Below are 14,782 nucleotides of genomic sequence, written 5' to 3' on the forward strand. Positions count from 1 at the left end.
AAATCGATGTTTTATAAAACTTCTTTATGAAACTATTTACAATAAACCAATCTTTTCGAAATTTATAAGACTGAAAAAATATTGCAGACCCACATTGCTACAGATTCTTGTAATAAAATGTAGGATTTTAAGAATAATTATAAGTACAATAGTTTCTGTGACAGTATATATAATAACTATAAATACACATATTGCTTCGAAAATTTGTTTTATTTCTTATTTTATAAAACTTAAACACATTTAAATAAATCAAATATGAATACCATGTTTGCAAAATATAACGAATTTCACTAAATAAGGAGTGAGGGCAACTGAAAACAAATTTCGTATTTATAATATTTTATTCTACAAAATATAAATCACTTAAACAATCTTGACATCCGTATCTCTTTCAATCTTATTAATCTAATTGTACATTATTTTTAAGTATTACATAAGAAAACCTATACTTTTCAGGTTATTGTCTAAAAACATCGTGTTTATCGCATAATCAAATCTCTAGTCAATTTAAAGTAGTCATTTATCTTTATCTCATAAAATGTATACGTTAGAAAAAGATAGCGATATTTTTGTAGATCACGATCTGAAAACGCCATCATTGTGAAGGGAATTTATAAAAACTGGACCTTCAGTCATTCGAGCGTACACTGGTTGAATAACTAAAATTTTCTCTGTTGGTTTCACATCTATCACTTTTACCGGAGGAACGTTTCCACCAGCAAAAATTCCAAAATCATACAAAGGAGTTCTCTTCATTAGAGTTATTCGATTTTTTTTCGAATAGTCTTCTGACGTGGAAAGTCTTCGTTTAAATGTATCCAAATCCGACAATCTTCTTATTTTTTTCATGAGACCTGTACACTTTTCGTCTTTTTTAAATTTTAAAAATGGACAACTCTGAAATAACCAATTAATTTGAGTTTCGTTGTTAATAAAATCATTAAATATAAATGGGCTATTACAACCACAAGAACACAAAAGCCAAATTAACAACATTTGACATCAAATTAGCGCGATATCATTGGTCGACAGCTAGAATAATCTATGAGAATCGTTCATTATGTATTTGGGAAATAATGGCGATTTGAACATTTCCAAAATGTTATCGGAACTTTGGTATATAAATAAATATACATCAATCAAAAACTGTTAGTAGAGTCCAATAAAGTTGAGGTAATAGATCAAATCTCCTAAAATACGTAAATGTAAGGTTCGTTTATCTTCGATCCTTCTTCAATTAGAATAGACTATATTTATTATCTTATGTCACGCATATAATTATTAATAGGTTTTCATTGAATAATAATAATAATTAGCAATGTCATGACGTCGGTGAGTTGTTGTGTAACTTTGTGATAGGATCATTATCATAGAACAATAAAAAATGTACAAATTTTGGACCAAGTAGATTTCATTAAAAAAAAATCTTCTTCTGTCAAAATATAAACATTGTATTAACACCAAACTTCAATGGAGCAGCGTGACTTTTACTATTATTGACTAATATCCAACATTACATGCCCACTAATTTATTAAAATAAATTTAAACCTTAGTGGTCTAAAAACTCTTTGTCAAATTATCCTTTTAATGTTGAGAATTAGTAGAACAAATTCAAACAACAAACATAAGATGACAGCTACAAAACTTACCGTAAACATAGAATCGATTAAATTTAGAAGTTTTTTAGAAGTGCTACAATGGTCCCTGTATAACGGTGCTGTATCAAAAACATTTTTGTACATATCTTCATATAGGGGAGGAAAATCTTCTGAATACAATCTGATGCTGTTTCTCATCTTAAAACGATCAATAAAACCGTATTTATTTAGAACATCCATCTTCTTGAGAAGACACGTCGATGATTTTGTGGAATGTTTACACTGAAAATTTTGAACATTAATAACCTTTTTGAAGGGGGAGTAAACCAATGTAACAACAGATACTTCGGGTACACGCACGTACACAACGTGTTGATGGCGCACTATATGTAAACGATGGTTAATATTTCATAATATATTTGGTAAATAGAAAGCTTTTACTTAAGCAATTAACTACTACTAAGCAAAATACTTACATTCACAACCTCGCTCCAAGTTTTACTCTTAGCAGCTGGTTCTGGGACGTAATCTAGTTTGTAGATCATGTTAACTCCACATTCAGAACTAATTTTTGAAGGTATGAAATTGGGTACGTCGCAGAATTGACGACGATGTCTCTGAATAATTGAATTATAAATTAATAATAGGAGTACAACCTGATGCTGTTCCTCATCTTAAAACGTTCCATACGAGAACTTGGACAAAATACACGGAGGGGTTATTTGTTAAAGTAATTATTGAAAATATATGTAAATTGGAATCATCTTCAACTTTAAACAGCTATTCAGTCGATTTCAGAGATAAGGTATCAATTTCAAGCTGTATTACTTAAAGCATTTATGAAAATAATATTAAAGTTTTGCAAACAATCTTAGTAGTCGCAATCAGGGACATATTTAGTGAAGAAAAAAGACGTAAGTATAATTATGATAATTCTATACATCAGACAAAAGTTTTTTTATTAAACCAACATTTTATATGGCGGTTCACATTGCTTACTACGCTGGATAAAATTGTCACCATTCCCAAGCTTAGCAATCGGTTAAGTAAAACTGGTCGACTGGTCTAGACGTTAAAAGTCCATATATTTTTTAACCTAACTGAAAAAAAAAACACTAAAACAAAATTTTCAAAGTAATACCAGAGAATTTAGTGCCTTCTGCACTCTGTACTTCTACGCTTTTAATTTAGACTATTGATGTGACAAGCGTCTATGTTATAATTCCTAATGGAAATAATATTTTAAATCATTTTAAAATACACACCACACCTGTGCATAAAATAAAATTAGTAATTAATCACTGACGATTATTTCAAGAATATGAACCCATGACAAACTTGATTCAAACTTACTGGTCTATATTTTGAAGAGCTTATTTGGCAAATCACTCCTTCGTTCACTGAAGTGGAATGTCTGAAAATCAGAGAATTAATTACAACTTATTATTTAATTCAATTTTACTTGTCTTACGTTGTTATTGGTTAAGAAATTAAATATATATTTCAATTATTTTGAACTAACACTTACTTGCAAGAATCGTTACTATTTACAACGGGACAATTCTGAAACAAAAGTTTATTTAAGTTCATTTCTATTCTCTTAATTATTTAACATACTCAATGTATAACAATAATCTATACTAATATTAAATTGGTACAATTTGTTTCTTTGTATGTAGGGGCTAATCTGCGAAACGAATTACAAAATTTATCAGTTTTGTTTTTTTTTTACTGGTAGGAAGCTTAATTATTCGTAAGCCCTAAAAAGGGTATAAATTAAATTAATATCGTATCATTTTCTTTAGTATTTAGTTAGACCTGTAGTAGTTTTTTAATAAAATTAGTATAATAATTTTATGGAGCTTCCAATAATGAAAAGGTTCAGGAAGTAAGGGGGTCAATATTCCGTAGGCATAAGGCAGCCGAGGTACCAGGTCCGCCCTTGGTAATGACTGCTGAGTAGTGGTGGCACCGATCCTAAAAGACTTACACCGAAGCGCCGCCACTAGTAAAACTTACAAGTTTTATGATTTGGATCTCGCTTAGAAGCTCAGACATTTAGAATTTTGTTATTTCCTTGTAACTTACCTCAGTGAGTATATCAAAAGTACACGCCAATATTTTGTTGATTTCGCAATCGGCATCATATCCAATTATCGGTTTGTTCAAGCATTGAGTGACAACCCTCGCTTTGGACTTGCTCCATTCCGGATGTATTTTTGTCATGTTATCCAGTAACTTCGAAAATGCATCCTTATCTACAACTCCTTCGGATATAATATTTAGCTTTCTGAACACGCAGTTTTGTTGTTCGCACTAAAAACAATCTTAAAATAGAAGGAAATTACTCTAAAATATTTTATTTATTGAAAGCCTTTGTCAACTTACGGATATAGGTACGATTTGAACGTCCCTATTTTTAAGAGATCTCTGTGTCTCAGTTGTAGTCATATATTCACTGTTATTAACAATAGTTAATCTGTTGTCGTCATCCCATTTCAATTTAAAATCACATTCGGATCGCCATTCGTTTCGTATAAAACCATTCATATCACAGCAGTCTAAGGGATCGATCGGCTAAAAAATATTTGACAGCATATAAAACATGTATATTACATATTTTAATGATTAAATAATGAAAAATTAACGATTTCCTAAAAAGAAAAAGCGCGTAATAATAGTTTATAATTACCTCCTCGTATTCATTAAAAATAAAATTGTCTATGTTTGGTTTATTTTCAGAATAAGTTGTTGCCAGCGTTGCCTGTAACATATATGTATGTTTTTTTAATTATATTATTAAATATAAATTTAATAGTGTTTAACTAATAATATTAATACATAATGACTATATAACAAATAGTCGATAGAATGTAAGTATATGTTCTTTCGTCTGCAGATTTAGTAATTTAGAGCTAGGAAATTGATATCGTGACACACACGAAAAGCACGTTAATCCATCGGTCCTGTGCCTGATATATCTTCGGTCGTATTGGCCTCCCCTTGATTGGATTACATGAGAATTACGAAACTAAATGTCCTTGTGTTCGTGCACACGTTCCCTGATTTCGTTGCTGTGACTGAAATTCGGGCAAAAGGGCACAATACTATTTTCAAATTACGACTTAGTTACTTAACAAATGTATCCGTTTATACCATCCTAATAAGACCATTTAGTATTTTTTATCACGAATTCAGTATAAATTACTGAATTCGTGATGTTGACTCATGTCAATTCTAATTTTACATTACCTATAATAACCTGAGCTCCCTAGTACACAATGTGATGATTAAAGAAATATGAATAAGTTGATTATTTTGTTACCTTTTCTGTTGTATGAGATAAGGGATCGTATTTTTTCTGTGTCATAAATACATGATAGTGGATTAGATTCTTAAAACCGCATTCCTTTAATGTACTGTTGAACATCGAGGGCAAATCGCAGCATTTGTTGTTGAAGTACTTGAAACAAAATATTAAAACTTATTTATCACTATCTTCTGATGATGATTAATATCATCAAATATATTTTAATTCACAAGTTTTATGGAGTACATATCATGGGAATGTTTACCAAATATTATGTTCCTGGCTCTCTCAGATTTTAGTTTCTCATCAGAGGAATCAAAATTAACAAATATTTGCGGTCTCGTTCATTATTTTGCAAATAAGAAAACATTTTTAGTTTCAGACCTTTCACACTTTAGTTTCAAATTTTTGCGAATAATAATTGATAAAAACAAAGTTATCTGTCCTCAAAGGACAACTCGTTACAACAAGCAAAGCCATCACATTCAATTATAGAATATTGATGTTCTATTTTTACTATGGTGACGAATGATGTCTTAAAAGATTCCTTATTCAAAATACTAGCACCTTCGACCATGCCTTCTGCAAAATTCTTAATTAAAATAAAAATACTTCTCGAATTTATTATTCAAAACCACTAAGGACAAAAATAATACATTTTATTTATCATTATTATTAGTTAAATTCACTTACATTTCTCATAAACATCTCAGGTCTTCTTTCAACAAGTAAATTCTTTTCAAAATCATTATACCGGCTGAAAGGGTACAAATAATTGAATAAGACAATCGTATTGGATTGCACGTTTTGGATTAAAGATATTTCTTTTTTTAATACGGAAGACGTGTATTTTTATTCTAAATTAAAAAAAAAACTAATATTAGTGTTGATTAATACATAATCTATATAATGCAAATTTGACAATCGTCACAGGGACCTGAGAAAATACTTAGATATTGTCTTTCAATATATTTAATAGTACTTTTTACCTCTGTGAAAACAGGTAAGTAGCGTCAGATACGGCAAGTGATTGAAGTGTGGCGCAGGCATCTTCCTTTTTCCAGTATTCAGCAGGACAATTCTAAACGATATATAAATAATTAAAACAAAACACGACCGAGGAGGATGAAAATTTAACGTTTAAGATATACGAGCTATACTGAAATCAATTGGACCTACTTACTATGATTTTGAAGACAAAATAAAGAACTAAAAATGGGTATACTAGTTAAAACAAATCAGAACTAATATATTCATCAATATGTTCCATCCTAACCCTCAATCGTTATATTCGACACCCGCTAAAGTTTTCCAAAGTTGATTAAAAATCTAAACGTACCTTATTTAATTGATCTACAATGCAGTGTATTAACGCTTGTCCAGGGCAAGCTTTACTGTATGTCCTAGGTGTATTTTCATAACAAGCATCCAATGCAATATCGACTACATTCTGCCAGTCTTCAGGTAGATTACTTCTTAAGAAAACACCGTACTGCTCTTTTGATGGTAAAATAGTCAGATTAAGTTTCTCATTAAAACAGCTCCATTTTTGACACTAATGGAAATAAAATTATACATGTTATTAATATTATAAGCTTGAAAGTATGTCTGTCTTACTCTGTGAGGATCCACTGACAAGTTTCTAAATAAAGTTAAAAGGAGAATTATATTGTTTATGTACATTAGATAAAAATTTTGTGATTTTTTGTGAAAATTAGTACCTATTTAAACTAATTAACTAATTCGGAAAAAGCTTTAAATTATATTTACAAATATAAGCGAAATATACTTACCAAACGGTTACCACCTATATACAATTTTCCGTTGCTTTGATCGTATACCTAGAAAATAAACCACAAAAAACATTATATGTACCTAATTTTATAATACATATAGGTATCACTAAGATCTTAATACTGTAGAGGTATTAAGATTTTATTGAGGATTTTAATGATGAAATAAATGAAAAAGAGATCTTGTATTTGTTCGCGCCATGTCAACCTATAGCCAAATTGTAGGTATTTAAAACGTTGGAAAGCGGTAACTTTACTGAATTCCTTGACGGTTCTTCGCGACAGAATCTACATAATTTGGAATCATAGTATATTAACATTTAATATTATTCTGTAAAATGACGATTCAAGTTGCTTATAAAAGGCTACTTCAATAAATTATATGTCATTTTATTTGATTTGTAGAACGATTAATTAAATGGGTCATGAATGTTAGGAATATTTCAAATTAGTAAAAAGTAGTAAAATTGACTATGTCAAAACTATTTTCTATTATATTTTACAGTAGGCTAGAAGGCGTATTGGTAGGGTCGATATAGGAGGACTTTGTAATAATATTTAAAATATATCGTACTTAGTAATTTAACAAGATAATAACTTAATAGTGATAAGAATACTATGACCTCGATTATTCCTTCATCATCATGATTCAGCCAAACGCATTTCACTGCTTAACAAAGACCTCTCCGATGATCTCGTACAAAGATCTCTCTGATCTCCTGGTCACGGAATATATCAAGAGCATTTGATTGTACGGCACATGAAACTTTATATAGGTACTTAAGTTTCAAGATTTTTACTGTAGTAAAGAAGTTGAATGAAAAATTTTGTTCGTACCTTAGTACGAATAATGACCGATCAAATAGCATCAATAATAGGTATTTATCTAATTTGAAAATAAACAAAATTATTTGCTTTCATATCACAGTTATTTGTGATGATAATTACGTCTACTACACAAAATACAAGTCGTGTTGTTGTATTATAGTACCTACCCTTATATTTCTGCGCTTGGAACAGAGAAACGTTAGCTAATATACCAGTTCGGGACATTTTCAATCTCGGAATTTGAGCTTCAAGAGATATTTAAATTGGTTTAAAAAAGACCTCTTAAAATTGAAATTTCCAATAATTCTATATTAAGGCATGCTTATGTTGTAAAATAAACCAAATTAAAACTTTCTAGGCTCAGTGGCTTTAGCTGTGATTTGATTGTCAGTTAGAGCAAAGAATTTTATATGTACGTATATAAAACTATAACGAGCACATTTGAAAGTCAATTTTATAAGATTTTTAAAACAAATTGAAAGTTGCTACACGGAATGTAGATTCCAAATAGAAGAACTATTAAACTCAGCAATTAAACTAATCAGTAATCAAACGGTTCGGATAACAATCTGAACTATTCATGTAAGAATATTCTAGAACTTTATGTCAGTTAAAAATATCTATGTCATTGTGTACATGCATATAATCATACTTCCCACCACCTCCTTACCAAAACTATAGTTTACACTGATTTACTGTTCCTATTTAGAGTCTAAACTCTAAATAGGAACAGAAAATCAGTCTAAATTTTAGACGTAGGTAGGTACAAAATGTTTACTTAACATCGTATCGTAAACAATTAAAACAGATATGTACAAAAATAAAGACACATAGGATGATTTTTTGTGTTACATTCAAATTAGTCTAAATATTGTTTCCCCAGAATTACCGAAGACAGTGTAAACAAAAAGTTATGTTATATTTTCAAATATTATAACAAACTTTTCATTGTAACTATTTGTAAGTGACACTAAGTTTATTAATAAATATTTTATTAAGACACTGAGAAAGCATAGTTAATTACGTAATAATATTGGCTATTAGATATACCCGTAGAAATATATATATTTATTTTTAAATGATAAATGTTATATAATTACAATGTTTTGTTTAATATAAAAATAGCTTACCAAAAACAAAAGCAACAATAAACACCGCATGTCTGTATCATTTCACAACGAGTACTAGTCGATAAGGAACTCTTAATTTATTGATCTCGTTACAGGTCAACTGATAACACCAATTCTTGTACGTATTTATAATATGTTACGTTTATAACTTTTAAATGTAATGATAGTCGTCATTAATATGGCCGGACAAGGAACGAAGTTGCTTCTATATCCTTTTTTTTATCTTGTTCGAAAATATACTATAATTTCAAGCCACATTTGAGCGTTCTCAACAATTAAAAGTACCTATTAATCTACCTAACTAATCCCTTTTTTGGTCATCTATAGGTCAGAGCCTAGCCAGTGACATGACATGACAAAGGTTGCGGGCAACGTTTTTTCATAATGTTGGGTACGTTACGCCACAGAATTGCTCCGGTCATGGCTCGGTGAAGCTCATCATTATTTATATTATCTTTGACCAATAACATATAGACGATTTTAGGATCGAGAGATGATGAGATTGGATTGTGAATTTATTTATTAATGAAACTTTTTGTTAAAAATCTGCGTGATCATTAAAATTTTTTGATGTTTACGAAGATAAAGAGTGAAATTTATTATCCTTTTTGGTTATTTCGCATTGGGACATTCTGTTAATCGAAACAATAAGCCTAGAGTTTTTGTTTGAAATGAGTTCTGATTGGCTAATAACTACGCGACAAATATAAACGTTTCTGTTTACACGACTTTTTATCCATTTATCAATTACTACTGTCTCAACTTCGTACGAGTAAAATATATAAATATTCGAGTATCATTTATCCTATTCCTTAAAATTGAAATTTACAAAAAAATATTTTTAAGTAATAGGGTTTGAAATGTTGAATTGTTGGTACTATGTTAGAAAAAACGCTTCAAAATTTTGATTTTCCTAATAAAAATCCACAAAAAATACATTTCGGCAAAATAAACAGTCTTTCTTGCCATAATATTAATCCCGCAAAAACCCTGACAGTAATTTTGATGACGTCAGATTGTTAAAAACAACAGTCGTGTATGCACGGCCGGTACTCATTCAACGTTAACGGTTAAAAATATTTGGTTTTGGGAAAATAATGAATTTCAATCGCTTTCATGGGTTTGTAGTATCTAGTTGTACAAATACTAGCATTAAAACTCTAGAAAAGTTCTTGTCAAAGTGCCAGATGATTAGATGAAGAATGTTTGGTTGAAACACGCAAACGAGATTATTATCTACTAAAAGTCGATTCTATTTAGGTATGTTAGGTTAATTAATATTTATTCAATATGAGTAAAATCACCTTATTAGAATCTAATAATATTTTGCCCTTTTTCCTGTTTATATTTAAATAAAGTAGATAGCATACCCTACAATTATGTACTATGAACAGCTTGATACAGCTGCTTACACTGAATTGACAGTTTTTGCCTGCATGACGTCACACCACGTGTTTTAGGTCACGTAATATACAGATTAAACAAACAATAATTTGCTTTTATGATTCAAAATCAAAAAATATTTAGGATTTTACTATATAAAATGTGTATACTGTGTGTATACTACAAGTGAGCCAGTCCAGCCAGATCCAAGAGTAATTTCAGAAAGAAGACATCTTACTTCCCGAGCTTGGTGAGGGTTGCTTATGGGCAAAGACCACTTATCGGCAGGTAGCCTGTTTACCAGTGTGTCTGCCGATTTTAAATTAAAATAAGAGTATTTATTATATCATAGGCAAATTTACACAGGTAACTATCAATATTAATGACTGACATATGCTCAATAATGGTATTAGAAAAATAAAAAATAAAACCACATTTGCTTCCTAACATAATTTATTGAAAAATCCATAGATTAATCTGTTTCACAATGCATTAGCTAATAAAGCAATGAGACATGTTTATACCTATTCTTTTACGCTTTAAATGTATACAAATACTAAAGCGAGTGTGTTTTGAAAAAAAAATGGATTCCAAATCACAAAGTCTTATTAAGTGTACGAATTAATGTTGCATATGTTCCAATAAAAATTGTCTTCAATGTGTTAGCAGTGATACAATTCAACCTGAAAAAAAAGTGTATTCTAAAATGTTTAGTATTAATAAATTAATGTAAAAAATATTTTTTAAAGAGAAGATTATGATGATGTCGTCCTGACCGATTTCCACAAGATCAACTAACTATGCAGTACGTATTATAAAGTACAAGTGTGGGCGCAAACACATATACACTTTATTCTCCAACTTCCAGCTGTTTCTGAGTATTTTTCTATAAAAAAATATTTTTTTATTGGCCCGCCTTGGGATTTGAACCCAGGCCCTCGGGTTCTGTGGCCTTATTTATATAAGATGTGTCTTAATAGACCAACGAGGCAGACAAAATAATAAAATAGGCGAAACAATTGTTTTAGAATAATTTAGCATATGCATTGGAATCCAATTTCAATGTCTATTTACAAATTGCAAAAATTTTGATAATTCTATTGTTAAGCATTACAAGTCGAACCCAATTTGAAGTCTTAAATATGACTACCTAATTTCTCTAAGCCATCTTCAGATCACAGGAAGGCACCAAATCCGAATGCCCGCTTAATGCTGTCAAAGTAATACCGCCTCCAGTTGTCACGTGTTTGATCAACCTCTGTTGCTGGAACAAGATCCTGCTTCAGAGTTACTAACGTATGATCATCCTGGAATGAACAAAGTAACTATTTTAGTATTTGGTAAAAGAGTGCTGATAGATTTTAGCAATCATCGGGCTTCTATATTGAATGATTATTTTTAATTTATGCTGGAAAACGTATTTTAAAATTGGAAATCTAAACATTTATTTAAATAAAATCATCAACTAGTTAAAAATATATTAAAATTCATACTATTTATAAACCACAACCACATTGTAAAATTGTTGTTATCTTTGTGGTTATTTCTAAATATTGGTTTATTTTAAAGTTGAAATAAAAAAATGAATACTAAACATTACCTTTTCTTCTATATTAAAAGTGACTTCAGAGAAATGTTGATCAGGCCACTGTTTATATCTCCAGTACTGTACAATTTTCTTCCCTGGCACTAGTTCTCGGAATTCTCCACTAACATTACCACCAAACAATGAAAACTTGCCACCTTTCTCTGCTTCCATCTTCACATGACCTTGGGTGAAAGCAGTCACCATTTCTATTCGTGTCATAGCATCATAAAATTCATGAGCTCGACATTGGAAAGACTCCGATAATTCAATAGATTTAGTGTCTAATTTACAACCAACTTGTTTATTCTGGGAAGTAACTACCGGCTCCATGTTAATTTTTTTGTTGAATCCACTTGTAATGGTTGAGACATTGTCTGGTTTTACTGGGGCCTCACCTTTCTTTGGCAGGATTAAGCCCTTTGAGAATTCCTCTTTCAAGCTTCTTATATACTCTTTCAATTGCTTACGAATCTCATCTCTTCCAACATTATGCATAAAAGCTTTAACTCTCTGTGCTTCGTCACCACTGCCTTTGATTGTGACAGTCATCTGAAATGTTTAAAATGTCCCTTTAAAATATTTTGGTCTTATTTTTTTTACTTTACTTATTAAGGTGCAAATACAAATTTAAATTATACATAATATCTGCAATATTTAGCACAACGTGACTTTATTTTATTTTTTATTTTTGCCAAGGTAACAAACAGGTAACAATATACATGAAATACATGAAAATGTTTATTTAATTGTACATCAAGCATAATCAACTGATGTATCTATGACATGAAATTTAATTACATAATATAATCATTACATTATTAAGATTAGAAAGTTTTGTCTTTAGTTTATTTTTAATATGATAAAATGTTCTCTTTGGTTAAATATAATATCATTGGAAAGGTCTTGGATCTAGGGTCTAAATTTATACCTTTGCAATTGTTTCATATGGTATGGTAAATTAACTATTTACTACGATAAGTTTTCAAAGTTTATCAACTTTTATTCTGCTTATATAATATTATTTTGAGTGATAAATACAATTTTGAGTTTAGTTTTAAAATTGATAATTCCAGTTATAATTTTTATATACACTTACTTTCAGAGTAATTAAATACCCAAAAGTATTTTTTTTAATATAAGCTATGTGAAAGTAATATTTATACCATTGAAAAGAGGAAAATAAACTTTTTGATTTCTAATAACAAAATTGCAGTTTTGGAACCTACTTATTTTCTGTTACCAACAATTCCATACTATAATTTCATTAACATTGAGATGCAACCATTGAGTTAAATTTGATGTAAAAAAATTTTTTTTAACATTTTTATGGCTTAGGGTTCATGTATAATAATATAATATTTAATATTTTTTCTTTTTTATCTGTGTAGTTTTTATTCATATTAAATATATAGTGTACAAGAAGTTTCCTTTCCTTCTTATTAGAAGATGCTGGCAAGGCTTTGCTGGCAGCAAAGTAAATTTCAATATATGAGAAAAATATTAGTTTAAAATGGAGATATAAACAATTCATATTTGTATAATATAGCACCATTCTAGCTTACTTACTGCCATTCCATATGGACAAGATTTATACAGTAATTATTTTTAATTCATATTTGTATATATTATAATATTAGTATTTCTACATAATGACATATATATTTTGAAGAGTTTGTATCATAAATCTAAATTATAACATTCAAATTTGCTTTGATTTATTTCATTTATAATTTTTAATAAATTGTGCCTTTTTAATTTAATTTTTATGATTTCAAAGGCTTAATGATGATGATATGATTATATGATTCACACTGTTAACATAAAACATTAAATAAAATGATTACTTACATCTACTTCACTGACATCATTTTCTTCAGACAAATTCGGGATATGGATCTCTCCCTTCACTTTATCCTTGGCACCAGCCAATAAGCCTTCCCACTTCAATTTTATGTCCCACTCATAAAAGAATATTAATTTCCCTTTCCTATTATTTGCAGTGGCCTCACCATCTATCTTTTCTACTTCAGTTATCTTACAATCTATGCCATTTTGCGCTATCTTCAAATTATTCAGCAACTCTTTTAACTGATCTTTCGACCACGGTCCTGCGTTTTTCTCGGTCCAATGCCAATTATTCACATTTGTTGCATCGGGGCGTTCTTCCACGATCCACCGAGGATCACCTTCTCCCCATTTGGCCATCTTAAAGTCCCAACGTTAACACGAGGTGACCAATGATCGGCGTTTTTTAATCACCACAAATAGATGTAGTTCAAGGCTTCACGATTGTTACTAAGATCTTATTTATTAAATTAACTATTAACCATGCATAGCACTATTTTTCACACTAATATTAACTTATATGTTACCTCTACAGCTATTAAAGTAGCAGACTTTTACTAATATCGGCTAACGGCAGACAACTCTAATTCATATTTTTCGAGAAACGTCGTGAATTAATGCGTGAATAGAAGTCAAAACTGGAAAAATGACATATAAATGCAATGTTTCCATAACTATTTCTCAGACTCCTTCTAAATGTTCAGAAAATCATTTATAAAAACGAATGAAATACTTTTTAATAATTGTATAGATTACATAGGGTTTTTTAATATATTTTAATGAATTAAAATTCACTTCATTGACTGTCTGACTGGCGGACTGCTAGCTACTAGTTGAGTAAAGTTTAGGCAATTTTTTAAGTTATTTTATTTCGAATTCATGAAGTACTAGCGATTTCTTAATAGTTTACGATCTTATTTTGTTTATATGATGTAGCGACTTTATCCAAGTCTATTTAATTTAAATATATATAACTTTCGGGAAATCATTTACATATGGCAACATCTTTGCATTTTCTGTAAGTTTCTAGAAAGTAATGTACCTACCAACATTAGCATTTATATCCGGATGTCAGTAAATGATTTCGTTTTACGCATAACCTAACATTTTTTGTAAGTACTATAGTATTTTTTATTTATTTATTACTGACTAGCTGACCCGGCAGACTTCGTACTGCCATAATCGATAAATAAAAAAGCTAAACTTTCGTATAAAATAAATTTTCAAACAAAAAATATGAATTCGTAATTAATAAAAAAATGCTTGTTATAAATGAGGTTATATTATTTATTTTTTTTTACACATG

General features: G+C 29.7%; 2 protein-coding genes across 2 annotated transcripts; both read right to left on the reverse strand.

The window, feature by feature from the left end:
• Positions 1-322: 322 nt before the first annotated feature.
• On the reverse strand, positions 323-8,758 carry LOC125067110. The gene is made up of 14 exons (XM_047675494.1): positions 8,661-8,758; positions 6,703-6,750; positions 6,249-6,464; positions 5,899-5,990; positions 5,603-5,666; positions 4,925-5,062; positions 4,292-4,363; positions 3,988-4,176; positions 3,688-3,915; positions 3,128-3,162; positions 2,953-3,013; positions 2,076-2,216; positions 1,651-1,881; positions 323-897 (listed from the first exon to the last, which is right to left on the reverse strand). Exons 1-14 carry the CDS (start codon positions 8,688-8,690, stop codon positions 577-579), a joined length of 1,866 nt encoding a protein of 621 aa, XP_047531450.1. The 5' UTR covers positions 8,691-8,758; the 3' UTR covers positions 323-576.
• A 1,720-nt stretch (positions 8,759-10,478) lies between these two features.
• LOC125066978 (activator of 90 kDa heat shock protein ATPase homolog 1) lies at positions 10,479-14,107 on the reverse strand. The gene is made up of 4 exons (XM_047675319.1): positions 13,480-14,107; positions 11,644-12,180; positions 11,194-11,350; positions 10,479-10,726 (listed from the first exon to the last, which is right to left on the reverse strand). Exons 1-3 carry the CDS (start codon positions 13,834-13,836, stop codon positions 11,219-11,221), a joined length of 1,026 nt encoding a protein of 341 aa, XP_047531275.1. The 5' UTR covers positions 13,837-14,107; the 3' UTR covers positions 10,479-10,726; positions 11,194-11,218.
• Positions 14,108-14,782: the final 675 nt, after the last annotated feature.

The sequence above is a fragment of the Vanessa atalanta genome, chromosome 10 (assembly GCF_905147765.1).
Source record: "Vanessa atalanta chromosome 10, ilVanAtal1.2, whole genome shotgun sequence".
NCBI classification, from domain to species: Eukaryota; Metazoa; Arthropoda; class Insecta; order Lepidoptera; family Nymphalidae; genus Vanessa; species Vanessa atalanta.